Here is a 22,479-nt window from a genome sequence, read left to right on the forward strand (position 1 = left end):
TGAAATGACACCTTACATTCATACAGAAGCCTATACGTGAATGTTCATAGCAATTCTATTCATAATTGCCAAGAGCGAACACCCGAGGTGTGGTATTCACTGTGGCTTCGATTTGCATTTCTCTGACAAGTAATGACATCAAACACCTTTTCACATGTTTACTGGCCACTGACGTCTTCTTTGGAGAAATGGCTATTCAGATCCTTTGCCCATTTTTCAAATAGGTTATTTGCCATGTTATTAATAAGTTTTAAGGGCTCTGTATACAGTCTGGACACAATTCCCTTATCAGGTAGATTTACAATTTATTTTCCATTTTATAGGTTTTCCTTTCTTCTTCTTGATGGTATCCTTTGAGGCACACAAGTTTTTAATTTTTATGTTGTTCAATTTATCTATTTTTTTCTTCTATTGCCTGTGCTTTTGGTGTCAGATCCAAGAAACCATTGCTTAATTGAAGGTCACAAAGATTTGTTTATGTTCTCTTCTATGGGTTTCATAATTTTGTTCTTATATTTAGGCCTAAGGTAACTTATGTTTTAGATAGATTGATAGATAGATAGATAGATAGATAGATAGATAGATAGATAGATAGATAGATAGATAGATAGATAATAGATGACAGATAGCTAATAGTCAGGTGACAGGTACGACGATGGCTGCTCATGGAAGTGCAGGCTTGGGATGCACACACACGTCTCCTAGCTCTGTCTGCGGAGACGAACACGAGCAAAGGCCACAGAAGCAGTGAGCACACACACGGTGCCCAGATCTTGGTTTCTAAATTCCATTCTCCAATAAATGGAACCAGGCCCCTTGAGGAAGACACGGATTTCAAACCCAGGGCAGGGAGACCATCAGATGAGCCCAGAGCACACGGTAGTGCCAGAAAGTACGGAGATGCCCCGTAAAAGGATGGGGTGCACTGAGGGGCACAAGCCCACCTGGAGGAGCTCACACAGGCCACAGGTGAGCGGCTCCAGCAAGAAAATAAGGAACAGTGACATTGAACTATAAACCATAGCATAAAATAAACCCATAGTGATAAAAATTAATAGAATAAAAAATAATTGGGAGAGAAGGGACAGATATTTATTCCTTAAAGAAGAATTTCAATTAAATGTAAGGGAATGAGGGAAAGAGAAAATAACCACTAGAAATCCACGGATTTCGTTGCAGGCGAGACCACTGATGAATGTCAAAATCGGGGCAAACGCCTGAGGAGAAACAGGCTATTTGCATTACCTGAAATGATCTTCCCAGGATGTGTGTTAATTAAAAGCAGGAAGCAGGAAGCTTGCAGTGGAGACACGGAGACTGATTCAGGTTACAGCATCAGCCATAACGTGCCCGATACACTGCACGTCTGTTCTGGGGGATTCTTCAAAAAACCCAAGTGAATCATGAGTAAACGTCAGACTAAGGTGACAGTCTACAAAATAACTGATCCATATTCTTTAAGTCTCAAGATCACGAAAGACCACGGAAGAACTGCCATGGACTGGACCAGACTAAGGACACACAACCACTAAAGGGCACGTTGACACCTGAGCTGAATTCTGGACAAGAAAAACAACACGATGGAAAAGCTGGTGAAATCAGGATGTAGTATACGAGCACAGCAGGAAACGGCATCGCCTCAATGCTGACGTCTTTGGTTTTGGTAACTCTGGCTACATATGATGTTAACATTTGGGGACATTGGGTAAAAAAATATATGGGAACTTTCTGTACTATTTTTGTAATTTTCTATATGTTGAAAATTATTTCAAAATGGAAAGTTAAAATATGGACAACATGCTAAGTGGCAATTTTGCTCACTAAAAATACAAATAAATGAAATTGCAAATGAATAATAATGTGCATTTTTACATCTTCTGAGCTAAATTTCAAAGCTAATTAAGCAGTATGCCTAAATTTCCCTCATAATTTAAAAAACTTATAATGCCATTTTTCCCTAAACCACTTCCATGGAAATGGTTACCTGTTAACGCCGTATCAGCAGGGGGACTTGTCAGCACCTACCTGTGTCCCTCCTATAAAATTGCATTTTAGTTGGGGTCAAGATATGTCTGTCAAGGTGTGTACATTTTTTAAATATATAAATTATATTGAATTAAACAGTAGATAAAAGGTCTATATAAAAATAAAAGCCACATCAATTACCTGATACAATCACAATGTCCCCACTATAACTTTCCATGATCAATTTTTTTCCCTTAAAATTTTGATAAATGAAGTTGTCAGGGGGGGATAAGATCAGTTTTGTTTCCTTTTTTTTAACAACAACAACAACAACAAAAACTATTTTCACTTTCAGAATTCGAGCCATGAGCGCTGCAAATGTTAGTCCAGATAAGATCGCAGCTTTGGCTGCTTATGAGGTAATCATACTGTCCGTCATCGGCCTGCGTAACCTTGTGGCAGCGAGAAAGGAATCTGAGGGAGCTGAACGTGGCTGCGGACGGTGCAGGCCCGTGCTGCTTCGCTAGCACACCCAAGGAAGGAGCCAGCAGGGCTTCTGTTCCCGGAAAAGCATTCACCACCACTTCACAGCTTCTAAGACCATGCAGTGAGGGGGGGCCTGTGTGCTCTAAGGGCCTGGTATACGTCAAAAACGATTAACTGAATGGGTTTGCATGAATTTCAGATATTTTCAGCCAATTCTATTAGGCGTTACTAACAAAAATGTATTTTAATTGTGTACTCTGGCTATTTTAAATGTTGTGAAACGCCGTTAGGAACTTCACAGCACATTAAAACATTCAGTAGAAAGGGCACTGTTTCAGAATTATACTTTTAAAAAATTAGTTTTAAAAAAATACAGTGGGTAACATACAAAGAATAGAAATAATTCAAATAAACTAAGTGATAAGTGTCTACTCTGAAAAAAGTTTTATTTAGGCCTTTTGTCGCCCTGAGTTTGGATGTATGCTCGGACTCCATGTGAATATGTGCGTGACTGCTGACACATATTCACACACACACAGCACGAGGGCCATTACTCTTCCTGTCAGCTTGCAGTAAATGCAAACAATCACTCCAATCCTTTCTTTCTATTTTCCTACCATTAAAACAGCAATAACAAAGGCCAGTAGCTTTTTCGTTTAAAGAAAATCTCAATATTGATAATTTTCAAAGCTCTTTCATATGTATTATTTCATTTAAACCTCATATTCAAAAGAAGGGCTAAACACTGACATTTATTTAGCAGTTGAGAAATACAGACAGATGGCTGAGTGACTTGCTTAAAGTCACACATCTCATTAGTAATAAAGTCAGGACACAAAAAAAAAATCTAATTCACTTGACTGATTCCACCCATCCACCCATCCACCCACACATCCATCCATCCACCATCCATCCATTCATCCATCCATCCATCCATCCATCCATCCATCCATCCAGCATCCATTATCCATCCATCCATCCATCCATCCATCCATCCATCCACCATCTCTCCATCTCTCCATCCATCCATCCATCCATCCACCCATTCATCCACCCATCCACCATCCATCCATCCACCCACCATCCACCCATCCATCCACCATCCATCCATTCATCCATCCATCAATCCATCCAGCATCCATCCATCCACCCACCATCCATCCACCCACCATCCATCCACCCATCCACTATCCACCATCCATCCACCCAAACATCCACCATCCATCCATCCATCCACCCACCTACCAGGCTGGGCACCAGGCACCAGAAGTCCTACTCTGTAAACACTTATCCTAGTGGTTTTTAAAATTATATCATGCTACTTTCTAGTACATGTTTTTAGATTATCAGAAGTCTTAAAACTCCAAAATGTTAAGGCATTCATGGTAGGAATTTCATTAACCTATAGATGCTGTTTGTTTTTTTGTTTAAGCTCTGGCATATGGAGGATTATGTAACTAGAAAACTCTTGAGGACAAACAGTCATGGACTTCAATCAGCCACACCCGCAGCTATGTATTTTCATCAGACAAGTTAACCTCTTGCAGATTCATTTTCTAAAATCATTAAATTGGGAATAACACCCACCAAAGAGATTTGTTTTGAAGATTTAATGGCCTGACGAAAAGTCTGGTATTGACACTGTTAACTACCCTTCCTCCTTCTCTCTTTGTAATTGAAAAGGCAAACGTGACAGTGTGAAATAACAGCATCCTTTAGGACTCCATACTAACCATGCACAAGAGGAAAGCACAGATACAGTCAGGAGGGCTCTCCTGCAGGGGCTGTGAGAAGGCAGCAGCGTGGGCGGGCCAGGTAGGCACAGGGGGGCCAATATCCCGTTAACTCCGCTCCACAGTGTTAGGCAGATAAATAAAGGAAGGTTTTAGACACAAGAAGAAAAGTTAGAACGTAATTATTCTTAAGCAGGTTAAATTTTAAAATATTTAAGAATGTATAATTAGAAGGCTTTAGAAACTCTATTTCAATATATTAGTCAATGACAAAGATAATGACGAGTGCAGAGGGTGTTTACTGATAAACATCCACACACGAGGTGACCCTGGACCACAATCATATTACTGAAAAAAAATGGCTGACGATAAATGCTGCTTTGGCATTATTCACCCATCGACTACAAAGGATGTAACAGAGTTCAAAACGTAGGGACTCCAACAGGAGTGAGGGTGAGAAAGACTGTGAAGAGAAAACCCAGGGACCAGAACATCAAATCCACCGTCGCGATGGACTCAGGATAAAGCCTCACAGAAGGCACCAGGGGTTTAGACGGGACTTTGAAAGAATCAAAGACACTGAGCAGCAGTTAAGAAAAATAGTAAATTACTCCAACTGTTGAACTGTTAATTATTTTAGGAAGTCTTTTGTTAGTGGTGAAGTATCAGGAGACTGGAAAACAAGGACTCCAGTCTGAAGGTTACAAAGAAAGAAGGGGAGAGGCTGAAAATTATAGAGCTGTAAGTCTCACATCTATATTAGGAAATAAATTTGAGATGATACTTATGGATGAGCTTAATGATACATTTGGAGAAGTACAACTTAATAGGAGTGAGTCAGCATGGATTCACCAAAGGCAGTCATGTCAGAAACAAACCTGTTCCTTTTTAGGTTGAAGTAATAATTGGTTTCTGTAAGGGAGAACCAATGAGAAACTGTCAGGATTTTCTGAGATTTTTGGACCTTTTCATAAACTGAATATTTGTACAAAATGTCATGACATGTGTCAGAGCTTCTAAGAAAAGGGGATGAAAGGAACGGGGTTAAAAATAGAGGGCCAAGGAGTATGGGCTAAGGCTGCATCCTACAAGGGCATGAACACTAATGTTTTTAATTAATGATGGAGAAAATCCTTTATATTAGGAAATTTGAATATGCCACTAAATGAGAGGGAATGGCTAAGACACAAAGGCGGTAGCTGCTTTATCTTAACTGCGTAGATTAAGCAAATGGCTCAGAGGTGGAATATGAAATTCAATCTCCCCAAGAACAAAGTGATGCACGTGGAGAGAATGAAGGACTCAGCACTGCACAGTTTAAATGGCACCGAATTAGTTACCATTAGAAAGAAAAAGGATATGGAATTTACATAGAGTCAAACTTCCACATTCTTATTCTATAAGTGGGTAAGAGGAGAATGCTATGGAATGCAGTTAAATAATGTAATATAAAGAATTTAAAAACTGATTGATTATCGTAGAGAAGAATATGAAAAAATCCCAATTTGTGAAGACAGTATGATAGTTACCTGCTATCTACTGCTCAGGTAATTATCTAAATGTATATTTTAAAATGATTAAATCTTAATATATAAGAGCTGATGAAAATCACATCAATTTAAATGATAAAGAAAACAAAAACTATGGCAACAGAAAAATAAAATAAGGCAAATACCATATCACTGAAAGCTTAATTTCCCCTGAAAAAGGAACACTACTCGATCATTACCTTAAGAAAAGACATAAACGTCTACTACATTTAAAGTCCAGCTTCGCAGAGAAAACACGAAATAACTAAATCAGCTTCCCAGTCCCCAGAGTCTGGGAAAGGGGCCCAGCCACCTGGGCCTTCCAGGGGCCTCCGCCCACCAGCAGTGAGTGAGCACCACTCCACAGCGAGCAGGCCCGGTGAGCCGCAGAGGCACAGGTAAGTCTGCCGCTTGGGATTCGGGACAAAGGCATCTCGGGCACAGTCAGGAGTGCGCCTGGCCCACTCCTCGGCCTCCTCTCTCTTCACCCGCCCTCATTCGGGTCATGTTTAAAGTGTTCTGAGATCTAACCACCCAAGGCCGACAGAAGATCCCCTGTACTGCAAACACAGAAGTGTATTTCCTTCCTTCTCAAGGTGTGATGACCGAACATCGGGCTTATTCATGGATAACAGGTATGGTAGAGGTACAACTGCTAAACTCAGAACGATCAAATAAAGATCATTTATGAGGTGAAATGGATTTCACTGAACAGAAAAAAATTACAATGTACAGTGACAGAAAGAATTCTGACCGCTGCAATGTGGTGTCAGTTTTGTGGGGATTAATGGAACCGTCAAATCCCATTAGATCTAGTGCGGACCTCAATGAACCTCTTTAGACACTTGCGGGGGAAGGGAATCCTGTTTAAACAACAAAACAAGTACATGCAGGAAAGTGCACAGCTCACAGGGGAGCCTGGGGAATTTTCTCTGGCTGAGGACAAGGGTGTCCCTGCATCAGGGTAAGAAACAGCATCACTGCACCCCGTCCTCATCCCCAGCGACTGCTGTCCCCAAGAAGCAAATGTGCTCGCTTCTGCCACCAGACATGCGTTCTGGCTTTTATATTAACTTCAGTGGAGCCATACGGGCTGTGCTCCTGTGTGTGTAGCTTGATTCATCCACGGATATTACTGTGAGATTTACTCGTGTGTTTGCTTCAGCTGTAGTTAATCCTTCTCACTGTGCAGCGTTCCGTCCCAACAGGTAAGTACAACCTTCCTACACGCCACCTGATGGACATTTGGGTAGTTCGGTTTCTGACTGTGATGAACGTATCAATAATTATATTAAGCATAAATACTCAAGTAAAAGACTATTTCTCACAAAAAGTTAAAACCGTCCCAGCAAATAAAGCTAAATGCTGCTTGTGAAGCAATATCAACGTGAAGCATAGAATGACGGCAGAAGTATTACTACAGATAAAAGGGAGCATTCCTACTTCTAAGGGAATACATATATGTTCTTTATCATACATGTGCATGTAGATAAAACAACCCTAAAGTTCTGAGTACCAGTGACATATCTTCAAAATATGTAAAGCCAAAATTAATAGCATCAAAAGGAAAACCAGACAAATTCACATATAACTCTCTTAACAGCTGACACAGCTAGCATAAGAAATTATCAGTAAGAATAGAGACAATCTGAACAACACAGTAAACAAACCTGACCTAAGTGACATATAGGGAACACAGACGAAAACATCAAACAATACCATTATTTACACTCCTTTCTAGTATGTCTCACCATATTGCTGGGCATGAAGGCACAAACAGCTTCCAAGGAATTGAAAAAATTCATATTATGTCTGTAAGCAGTCGATGTATGCTAGAAATCAATTTATATTACTATTTCAATAGTTAAGAAAATGATAACTAGAAATTCCCAAAATGCCTGGAAATTGAATACTGTTTCTAAATAATCTACTTTTATTTAAAAAATAACCACTTTATCTTGTTTTCCAAACAAAGCTGCAACCCAAATTAAGCTTATATATAGCCTTTCATTCTCTGAGCATAAAATGGAAAATAACATGAAAATCATTCTTCTAGTTCCTGAAAATTACTGAGAAGAAAGACAGTGGCTCGTCACCAGAAGCAACAGGGCACACTGAGCTGCCACGATGCAGTGTCGCATCACACCCACCAGCTTCCATCATCTGAAAGCTCACTGTCCCCATATTACAGAGGGGACACTAGAGACCCAGATGGTAAACACAGTTTGCTGCATCACTCAACAAGGGATGAGAGCTGCAGTGAAAACATGCCCCTTCAAAGGCCAGGCTGACAGGAACCCCCAGGAACGCTACGCCTGGAGGGACTTGAGAGGCTGTCCCTGCAAACTCCTAACTTCGCTGATAAGGAATCGGAAGCCCAGGGATGTCAGGAAATCTGCGCAGCCTCACGAAGTGGCATGTGGGGACGTGGATCTGGTCTCCCGCAGACTCTGGCTCTGTGGTTTCCGCAGCTACCCCATCACCCACGGAATGGCGGGTCCCTGTCCACGGAGATGCCCCCAGGAGGGCACATCCCCAGGAACACCTCCTTCTGCAGAGCCGTTTTCCAACAAAATTTAAATACCTTCTTCTAACGTATAAATTTCCAAACAGTATCGCAACTAAAATTTACAATCCCCCACATGACATCATTTACAATCCTTTCTGTTTCTGTTAATGTTTTCCTTCTAATGGTCTTTCAGATGTTGACATACATGGCACAGCCACGTCAGGACCAGAGTATTTTGTAGGTTCTTGGGTAGTTTTATTCATTCATTTTTAAATTTTGTATTCTGATTTTTAATTATTTTTAATTAAATTTATTGGGGTGACACTGGTTAATAAAATTATATAGGTTTTAAGCATACAGTTCTATAATCCATCATTTATATATTGCATTGTGTATTCACCACCCAGAGTCAGTTCACCTTCCATCACATATATTTGACCCCCTTTTCCCCCTTCTACCATCCTGGAAACAACCAAAGTGTCCTTCAATAGGTGATTGGGTAAAAAAGATGTGGTACGTACACACAATGGAATACTACTCAGCCATTAGATATACTGCCATTTGCGACAACATGGATAGATCTTGAGATTATCATGTTTTGGGGGAATTTTAAACTCAATCTTTTTTTGAAAAAAAGGTTTTATTGGGGAATTTGGGGAGGGGAACATTGGGGGATTGGGGAAGGGGAACAGACAAGTTGCTCTCCTTTTGTTCTTCAGTCTAGTTGTGGAGGACGTCGCTTCACTGGCCCATGTTGGTATTATCATTGTGCTCTTCCCGGGTGAGGTAGATTGGTCACCGGCCACTGGACGGCTGCTCACTGCGACTCTTGGTAGCTCACACCAGCTGCCAGCCACTCATGTAACTCACGGCAGCCCACTGCAGCAGGGGCTGCAGCCCACACCATTGCCAGTGACTCACGGCAGTCCAGCTCCAGGTTGAGCTGTTCACCATCTTAGCTGTAGAGGGCGCAGCATCATTGGCCCTCATGTGGGATCCAAACCGGGGCCCTGATGCTCAGAGCTGGGGTCCCAAGCCAGCTCTTAACCAACACACCACTTGGCGGCCCTAAACTCAATCTTTTATTAAAAGAACTACACAACATGCCTCACTGAATTTGGGGTTACCAAATTCTCAATACATTACTGGTGCAGATTCCAGAGAACGCAGCTGACAGTATCATTCAGAGCTGCACATAGAGCACTCCTAAGATTTAACGCGATGGCGCGACCTTTCCCAGTCCCACCCATCACGGACCCATCACCCACAGTGCCTGATTCCACTATCAAACAATATGCAAGGAAGAACACCAACAGTCTGATTGGCCATCTTACACTCGGAAGACTTGCTTCACACACCCTTCAATGTATTACAGATGATTGAGAATAACAAGCTAAAAGAGTCAGTCTAAAAGACTTTACCCTTTTCAAGTTTTCCATTAAAGAAACTACGATTATCAAAGTAAAAATACCACTGATGAGCAATCTGCCATGCAAAGGGAGGGGTAAACAGTTGACGCCCATCAGTACCATATGGATTTCCTCTGTGAAAATACCGAGGAATGTTACTGTGACAGGTAGCAGAAAGTTTCTAACAGAACTACAAAAATATAAACAGAAAACTATGGTTATACACACATGAGCACACACACACACACACAAGGAAACTAGTATAAATTTTAAAACTTTTTTATACAAATAATATCTCAAACACACCACACCAGGCTCATGCATCACGAGTGGAAGCAAAGCCGTCCTCCTTCTGTGCGGAACAAAAGGAATGGATTTCTGGGGTTCACAGAAGCTTCCTCCCCCTTCCTTTGATGTCTACTTCTTTTGAAAGTTAGAGATTCTTCATTTTGGGGGAATAACCCATGTTTAATGTCTAATTGGAGCGATGGACAGGAGACAGAATACGGCAATGTTGCACCTGGACAAGCAGGCACAGTGATATAACCTGGAAAATGGCACTTTTCTGACAAGCCGCGATCAACTGAGCTGGTTTTGCTCGGCCGTTTCTGGAATGCCTCCTCTGATGGGCAGCAGTTCTGATGGGACTCGCCATGCATCCATATTAATGAAGGACCCACGGGTGCGGATGACCAGGAGATACTTCCATTTGACTTTATCTGCTTTTGCTAAGTAAAGCTGATAAACTGTCTAGTTCAAAACCAGTAACAACCACACCAAAATGCAAAGAGCACTGACCTGTGTTTGGGTTTTTTAAAAATAGCCACAAGATACAACAGAGTTTACTAAATCAAACATTCTACCATTACTTTAAAAGTCGACCATATGAACATAAATCTGAAAGAACACATCAGCAGGAAACAACCTTATATGCAGCTATTGCCCAATGTATTAAGAATATTATTCTAACTCAAATTACCATCAAGTTCTGTTTCCTTTAATGTAGATAGTATATGAGCAAAGGTCGTTTACTTATTTTGCAAACAAAGGCTTGCATTCTGGGTGGAACCTACCATGACTTTCAAACACTCTCACCATATGCCCAGCATCACCACACGACCCATGATCCCCAAGCACGCTAGGCAGAAAGGGTGCTATGCTAAGAGAGTCACGGCCATTACCTTCTTAAATTCTCCCCTTTAAACAGAGCTGCCGTATGGATTTACACGTGAGCAATTCGAGGTACAGGAGCTCAGCCTGCCCGTGCCCACACGGCCGATAGGGGAAGGAGGAGAGGGGTGCCCAGGTGTCTCGTGGTTTCCCCCCACATCCCCGGGCATTAAGCAAACACTGCACAGTTCAGGCTACATTTTGAACTTTCTCTAACTTTCCTTCAGGATAAGGACTTCCCGAAATAGGTGCCCTAACTCACAGTCCATCAGTTCACTGTTCTGCACAGTAAGAATTCAGCACTCAAGGCACCTCTGTCAATGAGACAGAAAGCTGGGCTGCAGGAATAGGGGTGCTGAACCCCCAGTGAGCGCTCCATCTCAGATCCGTCCACGGTACCTGAATTCTAATCCAACGTGGCTAGAACAATCTTGGCAGCCTCTGCCATCACCAGCACGTCCCTAAAACCCGGGGGACAGGGCCTCCTAGTTTCTGGGGGAGAGTGGCAGGCACTGTGTCACCCCAACCACTCTGCTCTACTCTCTCCTCAGTCCCACACTTTTCCTCTCCAGGAATTCACTGGAAAACAGTGGGACAAATGGACAGGGTATAACATTTTAAATCATAAACACTTTTTATAATAAATTGAAAATTTTACCAATTAGTCAAAATATGAAGCACAAACAACTACCATTATTTCCGTTCTACTGCGTTTTGAACATTTGCTGTTATTAACTTCATTGTCCTGGGATAATTATCCTCCTATTTGTTCTTGATGAAATATAATTGAAAAGCCTGTTTTCCTAGTGAGCGGGCTGAGACTGGAATGCACTTTCTTGTTAGTCTCAGAGCAGATACTTCCCGTCGTCTCCTGCCTCAGAATAAAGGACGGAAACATACAAACAGCATTACAGCTGCCGGGATGGATACGATGGAATCCTCCTACACACCACGAGTGTTGGAACAGTTCCGGTCCCTTACCTGCGTGCAAGTAAGCCAGGTCCGGGTTCTCGATGTCAGGGTGCTGCTCCTTCAAGTGGTTCCGGAACTCCACGGGGACGTTGGTCCCGTAGTCACATTTGGGGCAGTTGTACATCTTGACGCCCTCGTGCTTACCGGTGTGCAGAATGTGTTTGCGGATATTCTCAGCACAGTTTGACCTAGCAAGGAAGAAAGGAAAGCGAACAAATGAAAGTCAGATTAATAACGTAGGACCACAGATAATGACATTCCCTAACATGGAGTGGAACTCACTAAGTGTTGTGCTCATCGAATAATTAACTTGTGTAATGCCTTCATCTTATGAGGCTGGTGGTTTGGGTCACCATAGTGCTAACTTTTGAGTTGGTCTTTTACCTTAGTGATTCATTTCTAGGCAGAAACGGAAGTACAAAATCCCAAGTTCTATGATTTTCATGTCAAATTACTCTGGTACCACTTAGGTCAATGAAGGAGCTTCCTGAACCCAGAGAACCTGCCTTTTGCCCGGAGGAGCAGTACCAAGGAAAGCACTGCCTCCTCCACTGGATTGAGGACGTTAAGGAAACGAAGCTTTGGCTTTTAAGCTTTGTCAAGCGAGCTGCTTCTAGTTACCACTCTAAAATAGTTTAAATTGGAAAAGTAACTAGAAACAGTCCCTACCACCATACTGGGCAATAGGCTACGTGCCAGGGAGTTTTCTATATTGGTGTAGGTTTCTAAGAATCATGGACTGTACATCGCACAATGGCACACCAATGTGCCCCTGACACGAGGAGTGGGCTCGTCACCCACTGTTCACTGCAGATCCCAGGACGCAGGCCTGAAATGACCAGGAAAGTGGGGCCAGGACACGCTGCTCCGTGAGGCGCCCTGTTCTGCCTGCGTCTTCGCATCGGGCCCTTTCTGAACACACACAGCTGCTTCTGTCTCTGTCGTTGTTAAAAGAGTAAGAAAAAGAGCCCTACACACATTCAAGCAGGTGGGGGAGGGGGCTGAACTAGAAAGAAACAAAAAATCAGGCTGGCCTCAGATTTCCCACAAAGAAAAACTAAGTGTGAGAAGAAAATTGAGCAATATGTGAATTGAGCATTTTCTGAGTGGCTGCTGGAGATCAGAATCCTGCGAGATGCTATCTGAAGAACAGCTTCCATGACCAACTAAGGTGGGACACAGTAGTTAGTGATCCCATGTCACAATGCACATCCGATTCTAGAAGGCTCTACAAAGTAGCACTACATCCCCTCAAGAACCCCAAGGGGGATGGCACCTGTGCATAATATTACATCACATCACAATGTTTACTTTCCAGGGACTGCACCCTGTGAAACTGAAGAATGCAAAAATGGTTATGACGCACCAATTTCACAGTAGCTATGTATGTCCTCACTCACATGTAAAGGAAGCAAAGGACATAAGTCCCCAGACCCAGGAAACACGTTATTAATCCACTGATGACAAGAGAGCACGGACGAGTATCGTGTAAGCAAGGCCAAGTTCATGGAAGTGGCGCTTGGAATTGAATTCCACAAACGGAGGGGACAGGACGTCCTCTGCCACCAATCTTGATGAAGCAGGAATGTCCTGTGTTACGGGAACAGTCCGGTACTGGACCCAAGAGATACCCCTGTGGGGAAGTTTCCCCATCACATGTCCACGCGCCACACACACGGTGAGGAGGAGTGAACCTGGCAGATCCCTCTGTTTAGACCAGAAGCACACTAAACGCTGATAAAGCTACAGCAATGCCCTTCTCTCTTCATTTTCCAAATGGACTTTAATGATTTATATATTACATACATTACAAAAAATTTAAAATAACAACAGACAGAGGAGGATTACTCTTTTAACACACTAGATTGAAGACATCTACTTGACTTTGAGCTGATGGGTCCTGGAAGAACACAATGTTCCCCAATAAAGTTTCTTAAAAAAAAAGAATGAGAGGCTTCTTTTTATTTAAAAATATGGGCAAAAACAAGAAAAAGTGATGTAGAGCTTAATATTTTAAAAGGTGTTAAGGACTTCCACACATATATATTTATACATATATACATGTATAATTTTATTTATGCTATACATATACCATTTATAGATTTTATGTATATAATGCATCTGTGTATATATATTTTTAATTCTATGCTTTATACACACAAATACAGGTAAACAAGGAGAAAAAATAGGCAATGTTTATCTGCAATAGAAGAAATACATTTCACAGATTTCATGGATAATAGTGCATTTGTATGCTACCATAATCTGTTTTTCCACATCTAATGTCATGAAATATAAAACTTTTTAATATACTGGGACACAAAGGACCTTTTCGCAGTTACAAAATCAAACTATTCCAATTCGAGCTTAAATGTAAAAGCCGTAACGCCTGATGTCATGGTCGTCATCTAAAGCAGTGTCGACAAACTTGGGGCAAACTTCAGTGCCTGCTCTTCAGGATATCATGTAACCACAGTTAAATACGCAGCAAAGGGACAAGATTCAGGGAGTGAGAAAGAGGCCGGACCCCCTTTGCTAAATAATTCTGAATGATACTCAGCCCGAAAATGATTCTTCCCAGAAACCGACCTTACAAAGAGCGACATGGAAGGCACACCCGAAGTGGGCCGAGAGAACGGGCCGCGCAGGAGAGGCAGGGGTCCTGAGATGTCACTGCCGACGGGGTCATGGCTGGGTCACCAGGAAGGGGCAGCAGCTCGACCAGCTGGCAGTCGGTGACCAGGAGCGGCCGGCTGAGTGAGGTTTTCAGTTTGACACTGATTTTTATGATAAAGAGCTCATTTTCTCCCATGTTCATAGATCGGAACACTTTGTATTCCTAAGGTGGCAACATTCCCCAAATCGACGTCCAGTTGCCATGCAAGCCCTACTAAAGTCTCAGCTGGATTTTTTTTACAGAAAACGAAATGCTGATCCTGAAGTTCTCAAGGAAATACACGGGACCTGGAAGAGTCACTACAATCCTAGAAAAGAACTAAGGTGGAGGGCTCACGCCTTCTGATTTCAGCACTCACTACGAAGCAACAGTGATGAAGACTGAGCCGGGCGGAGCCGGGAGCCGGAGCATAGTCCTCGGGGTTAGACACCGGGACCCGGCACAGGGGACCGCCGGCTCCTGCAGGACCTGCTGGGACCACAACTTTGTGGAGAAGGTACTCTAAGCTACGAGGACATTTCAAATTAAATTTTGGAATATACCATGCTGAAAATCTTGAGGCAGCTTACCATATATACATATATGGAGAGGGAGAGGGAGAGGGAGAGGGAGAGGGAGAGGGAGAGGGTACAGCCACCTGGGCAATTGGCAAAAGGGCCTGAGACGGGAGCTAATTTTAGGGATTCTTTAAAAAGTATGTAATGAAGGAAATATTTTACTCAGTTCAAAGGTGATGCATTTTACATTAATAAATAGAACACACGTACTTCTAGAACACCACAAAATTACTTGTCAGCACTACACACTAACTCACTGCCTATTAACGCAAAAGCATGAATTACAGTTATGTTATAAAACCTAAGGAGAAGGAAGTCGAAAACAATTCTAAGTATTTTCCCCTCTTTTGATGTATCTTATTCTGGTTATTAAAAAAGCACCACTGAAGCTGTCGAACAAACATGCACCCATGTATTTTAAACATCGAGGTCTAACAGCGCATAGTCAGTCTCCCACCACATCGCCCCCACTATGCGGGGAGTACAATCCGCACCTTCTCGTCCATCTTTTGGGAGAAGGAATGGCAACCTTTTCAAGGAACACCTATGCTGTATATCGTCCCCGTGCTCCCTGTGTATGAATCTGTTACCATGACCCATGTCCGCACGTGCCTTCCTCACCTAACCCTGAGGCATGGGCTCTTCCCGTATCCGATGAGTGTCCTTTGCCTCTCTCCGCCCTCTGTCCGCCCCCTCCCACCTCCGTTTCCTCCTTTTTTAATCACCATGACTATTTCACAGTAAGAACACAGCGCATCACAGTTAACTGATCCTCCACTGACGGCCATTTAGGTTGCTCCCAACCATTTGCTAGTAACCAATGTTGCAACGACTAATCCTGGAAAACATTTCCCATTTCTCAGGATGCCAAGAGAATCTCACGATGCCAGGTGGAATTGCTTCAAGTGTCAACGGGCATATGCTTTTGTAATTTTGATAAATTCTGCCAAATTGCCCTCCAGAGGAGTTGGAGCAATTTACACTTCCACCAACAACGTTTGGGAGAGCCCGTTTCTGCACATTCTTGCCAATGTTGTGTGTTACCAAACTTTCGAATTTTTGCCAATGTGGTGGGTGAAAAATGGTAGCTCACTGGAGTTTCAATGTTTAATTTTTAAAAGTTTCAATTTGCATTTCTCTGTAATGAATGAGGTTAAGTATCTTTCAAATACTGAAATGCCATATGCATTTTCTATGTACTGTCTGTTCATAATTTTGGCTTGCTTTTTTCTACAGGGTTGTTAGTCATTCTCTTATACATTAAGGAGACTGACTCTGTGACAAAGTTGCAAATTTTTTTCCTTAATTTTAACTTTTGACTTTGCTTCTGGTATCTTCCGAAAAGTAGAAGTTTATTTTTGTTGTTGTTCATTTTTTGTTCTGGCTTCCTTGCTTGGAGGTTATAAAATAATCGCCCAAACTTGATTCTAGTACTTGTATAGCTGCATTATGTTTCATTAAATGCGAGGCCCATTTCAAAACTATCCTAAGTGCAGTATGAAGCGTGGACCTAGACTGCCAGCCAGATCTCTCAATACCAGTTATTAATTCCATCTTTCCCCTACTGACTTGAAATAAAACCTTCATCAACATTTTATTTATTGAAGCTAATTCTGGACTTTCTATAAGAGGCATACTTCGGAGACACTGCGGGTTCGGTTCCAGACTACTGCAATAAGGTGGATATCGCAATAAAGTGAGTTACACAGATTTTTTGGTTTCCCAGAGCATATAAAACTTATGTTTACACTACATTGTAGCCTGTTAAGTGTGCAATAACATTACGCCTAAAAACACCAATGTATATACTTTAATTAAAAAATACTTTATTGCTAAAAAATGCTAGCCATCACCTGAGCCTTCAGCAAGTTGTAATCTTTTTGCTGGTGAAGCATCTTACCTTCAATTTGTAAAAAATGCAGTGTCTGAGTGCAATAAAGCAAAATAAAGCACAATGAAACAAGATGTGCCTGTATGGTCTGGGTCTGCCTACGCACGTGCCAATCTGTTACAACGAGGCAGGCTGCAGGAGGTGCACGTCTGGCAGAGCACATCCTTCTGTGTTTCTCCTTCCCCCAGCTCACAACTGCCCACCCAAACCATCATGCCACAGGGCACAGGTCGGAGCTGGCACGGCAAACTCCATGAGTTAGCTACGAAAGCAGAGAGACCTGAGCCAGTAATAAACCACTATCACTAAGACACAATCAGGTAATTTCTACATACGAAGATTTATTAGGGTGCATTGATTAATAGTTTATTACTGATCAAGAAACTGAAATGCAGAGAGTGGGGCACAGATGGCATGTGCTAAAGTGCCTAAAAGAGTGTACATATGCAGACATATATATGTGTGTATATGCTCATATGTACACACACATACATATAGCATAATACATCATAAATATTGGGTTGTCGGAAAAGCGATGACATATTTTTTCTCTGTTTTTCGTTGCAAAAAATTCATCATGACTTTTCCGACAACCCAATAGTTAAAAGACAGGGCAAAGAAATAGAGAAAACATATACAACCTATAGTATAAAACCAAATGACTAATATACAGACCACTGGCACAGACATCCTGAATGCACACTGGTTTCTATTCCCCAAGGGAAACTGTGCATCAGCCTCTGCACTCCCAAATTCTACTGTGGAAAAGGAATGACTGTCTTGGTCTATTAGGACCGATTCGGTGTGTTCTGTATGTAAATTGACATGAAAGGAATTCTGAAAGTTCTACTTAAAAACGTGTTGTTTTTGTTTAACACTTTGCTTCCCAAACTTTCTGACCATGGAGAGCTTTTTGTGTCGCTTCCCGGGAATAACATGTACATCTCAGAGGTTCCTGAGGTTGAAGGCAAATGATGTTAAACAGGCCCGGAAAATACAGTAGGTACTGAACTCACTTATTACTACTACCAGTCTTTCTACTAAATGCAAGACAGCCCAACTCTCTAGATCATTATCAGCCGTTTGCTTACTGTATATGAAAAGCAATTTCAGTTCATTTGAATAAAAACAAATTCCCTAAAGTTATATAGTTATACGTTTAGAAATGTAGTTTTTTCCTGTCTCTTCAGAATATACTCTTCGAAAATATATCCTTGAAAATAATTACTCTGTGGTTAAGTTTATGTATCAGAACAAGTATATCAATACTACACACTATATCGTACACGTCTATCTAAAAATTCAGTGGCATGGGTTCCTGCGATATCTATACAACAGGAATAAAAAATGAATAACGATCCAAAGAAAGTCTTTATGTAAATAAGCTTAAGAAGTTATCACACTTTTTTTTAACCAGTTGTATTTAATTATAAATTCACTGGGCAAAAAACGAGTCTAAGAAGCCTGGACATTCTGCGGGCAAGCGGTGGCTGGTGGAGGAGTGCCTCCAGTGCGCATGCTCCCGCCTCGTTTCCATTTTATGCAGCACAGCCCAAGGCTCGCAGGCCTCCCCCACGTATGTTCTCACTAAAGGAGCCATAAAAAAGAGTCTGATGACTTCAGGTTACTGAGCACTTGTGCTGCTTAAATTTTAAACTGGACAGAAGCTACAAGAATAAAGAACTTCATATTCCTCTGCCTAAAATGCGACATTTTATCAACGATGTTTAGCAAATGGATGAATGTCATGTGGTGTGCTGAACCAAATACAAATACATCACCAGGATAGACAGCACAAGAATCCATGTGTATAAGGAACAGAAAAGTCACTTTAGATCAATGAGGAAATGACGGTTTATGTAATAAATGGTGTTGAGTCAACTGTCTACTACATGGGGAAAAGTTAGCTAGCTTCTTATGGTCCTACATCATGCTAAGATAAACGCTATTTGGATTTTAAGATTAACATAAGGACACTAAATTATAAAAGTGCTAGAAGAAAATACTTTTAGAATCTTGGTTGGAGACAGCATTCCTAAATAAAAATCAAAACCTAAGTGTTACAAAAATATGTAGCAAAATATACTCCATAAAAGTTAAAACTGCTGGCCCAGCCCAGTGGTGCGTTGTTTAGGAGTTGGCTTAGGACGCCAGCTCTGAGCAGCAGGACCCCAGTTCAGAACCCACATGAGGGCTAGTGATGCTGCACCCTCTACAGCTAAGATGGTGAACAACAGCTCCACCTAGAGCTGGGCTGCCGTGAGTCACTGGCGACGGCATAGACTGTAGTGGGGCTGGCCGGCAGCAGGTGTGAGCTGCCGTGAGCCACCGTGAGCAGCCGTCCAATGGCCAGCGAGCAACTGCCTCACCCGGGAAGAGCGCAATGATCACAATACCAACATGGGCCAGTGAAGCGATGTCCTCCACCACTAGACTGAAGAACAAAAGGACAGCAACTTGTCTGTTCCCCTCCCCTGATTCCCGAATAAAATCTTTTAAAAAAGTTAAAACTGCTGTGTAGTATATCATGTATACCATTAAAAGATAAGGCAAAGAGATGGAGAAAATGTATGCAACATATAAAAACAAATGATTAGTATACAGGTTATAAAATGAGTGTCTATGATTAACAAGAAAAAAAGCATTAAAATTTCAAAAACGGAATAAAGAATATAAGCAAGAAATTCATAACTGGAGATCTACAAATGGTTACCTAAGCATAAAAAGGTAATCAATGAGTCCAGTAAGCAAAGAAATACAAATTAAGGCCTCAGGTAACAGAGGGGCAAAATTTAGGGAGATTAATAACATTAATTAGAGATAGCAGTGTCAGTTAGCAAAAGCTTTGGAAGACATCTGATGAGAGCTTTCAAAATTAAACTATACACACACTCTTGGATTTAGGAGTTCAATTTCTAGAAGTTATCCTCAAGGAGAATCATTAAACTGTTATTTATAACAGCTAAACACTAGGGGAAATTTTGAAACTAGATGTCTGTTAACAGAGAAACGGGTCATGAACTGATGGTAACGCACACTGTGGCATTCACACTGCTGAGAGGGCAGGGTGAGCTTGCCAGGCTGCCTCCAAGAGTGGGAGCGGGTCTCCTGTGGCGCCCATGGAAGCCGACGACAGCCGGGTAGCATGGGAAGGCACAGCCTGATCACAGGAAAAAGATGGCATTCCCCAACCGTGAATGTTCAGTGGTGTCCGAACTAGGCCAGGAAGGTGGCGCCCCGCCCAGTCGTGGAGCTGACGAGCCCTGCAGCCCAGGGGCCAGAGCCTTTCCCGGTCTAACGCCCAGCGCTGCTATGTCCGAAGGCTGCTGCAGAGGACAACAGGGAGGAGACAGGCCGAGGGGAGGGACAACGGCGCGGGCTGGGACTCCCCCAGGACGGCTCTGAGTGCAGCCTGGCCTGTGCGCTCATGGCTTCTCCTCATTTGCGGGACAGAAGCCATTAAGTCAGATAAGGCCGGCCTTCTGGGCTGCCGTGGACAAACGTCCTAAACATACTAAGTTAAAATAGAAAGCAAGACCCAGACAAATGCATATATGGGTTCTTTCAGCTCTTTAAAACTCTATGCATACACTTATACAAATATATAAATGCATTAAATGGGTATTTGAAGGAAGCCAGTCAAACTACTATTGCTGGTAATGATCTTTATGGAAAGGTTTCCCAGTTAAAGGAAACTTCTATGTTTATTTAGTATATTTTTGGATCACTTGGATTATTCAAGAGAATATTTTTAAGTCTCACTCATGTAAAGAGAATATCATCGAAACATGTATTTTGAAAACAAACGAAAACAGTATCATATAGAATGTAAATGTTACAAACAATGAAAGAAACAGCATCGTTGACCTGAGTTTGGGAACAGAGACGAAAAATCCCTATCTGCAAAGATTCTCGTGTTTACACAGAGATGATTCCATTTAGCAATCAAGAAAAAGACTTATGTAAGGTAAGTCAAGTTGGAAAGGTATCACTTGGAAAACCAAAATGAATACTGTAATAAAAATAGAAACAAGAGGAGAGGAATAGTGGGAAACGGAACAACGGAGATAACTTTCTGAAATGTTAAAATAGCCAGGTGCTGCCTATAAACCAAGAAACAGAGGAGTAGGCACATATCTTGGTTATGTCCAGCAGGATAAAAAATACGAATGATTACAAGTTGTAATCTCAGGAGAACAGGACAGGGGCAGGGCTAGGAGTGGGGTGAATGGTAAGACTCTTGACTTTTCAAATAACTGAGTTCAAACAGTAAAAATAATGTACAATAATGGTAGTTTTATGGGCGTTTAAGTAAAACAGATATTTTCAAATAATGGTATATTTCCTGACTTACAAAATTGTCCAAAACCTCTTTTTTTTAACTAAGATAAAAAAAAGAAAATTTGTAGATAACAGGTAATCATAAAATACAACCTTTTGATCGTTTTCTACAAAACCAAATTTTAATTAGACAATTTCTGGACCATGCTGCTGTAAGTTCTATGAATTTCCTTTTTCTTTTTTCCTAACTGGTGACCATAATAAATAGGATAATTCCTATCAGATCATTTATTCTTTATTTCCTGCTTTTCATAAGACCCAACTCTTTGAAATCAACCACTATGACAATAAAAACGAATGTACCTTAAGTTTTTCTCAGTTACGATTATGTTACTGTTTGGTATGTGATGGAAGGTGGCGAGCATCATCCAATCTAAAACAGAGCAGTGTCTTGTAAGAAAAAGGACCTTGCAAGTCAGCACGGGGCTGGCTGGACACCGGTGCATCACTGACCATCCCCACTGCTCGCGTGGGTGAAGAATCCAGGTGCCAGGTGACGTCGCGGCCCAAGCACGACCGGCCATGCTCCACGTGCAGCCAGCACTGATTTGTGCGCACGAAGAAGCCCTGAACAGCAGCCGCCGCGCTGGCCTCTGTATGGCCCAGAAGGCCCGGCATGCCTTTGTACAGAGGTGATGCTCGGACGGCCATGCGGCAAGGCCCGTGGTTCAGACCCACAGGAGGCGCTCTCAGAAGAGAAGAGACTGCAGCCTAATTATCGCTCTGGTTCAGATGGAAAGTCTACGGTGACAAGGAAAGTCTACTTTCATACGTACTGACGTTATTTTTAAAATGAATTTGTTTACCATATATTTATTTAGCGCGTATTACACAAAATGAAACATGCAAACGAATCACTTTGGTTACGTCCTCCTAGTGAATGCAATTTGATAGGAGAGATAAGTCATGTACCTCAGTAACCACAACAAAAGGCTGGGGGTCATGCAGTGAAACTTCGTTTTCAAACAGGATAAAAAATTCTGTCACTTCTCGGGTGCTGCATCTCCCTTCAGTGACAACTTTAATTGATAATGGGCTAAAATTACTTGCTTTCCACGTTATTCAAATGCTTTACTAACTTGACTGTTTTAAACGATATTAAGTCACAAGTACCAGTAGATCTGCCGCCTCTGATGGGCTGACCGCATAGCTTTCACGCTGCTATCGCGCTGTTAACAATTCCATTCCCAGGAGCGTGGACACAAGCTCCCATCTTTTCTTCACTTCCATGCCCCACATT

At 41.9% G+C, this 22,479-nt stretch overlaps 1 protein-coding gene across 7 annotated transcripts in view; it reads right to left on the bottom strand.

Moving 5' to 3' along the window:
* Positions 1-22,479, bottom strand: part of ZNF407 (zinc finger protein 407) — a 376,221-nt gene that overhangs the window by 111,523 nt on the left and 242,219 nt on the right. For all 7 annotated transcript variants that reach the window (XM_019643398.1, XM_019643392.1, XM_019643394.1 and 4 more), the window contains one exon: positions 11,783-11,961. In XM_019643398.1, coding sequence (XP_019498943.1) covers positions 11,783-11,961 — 179 coding nt within the window. The remainder of the gene's footprint in view (positions 1-11,782; positions 11,962-22,479) is intronic.

Source organism: Hipposideros armiger, unplaced genomic scaffold (genome assembly GCF_001890085.2).
Source record: "Hipposideros armiger isolate ML-2016 unplaced genomic scaffold, ASM189008v1 scaffold_77, whole genome shotgun sequence".
In the NCBI taxonomy this organism is placed as follows: domain Eukaryota; kingdom Metazoa; phylum Chordata; class Mammalia; order Chiroptera; family Hipposideridae; genus Hipposideros; species Hipposideros armiger.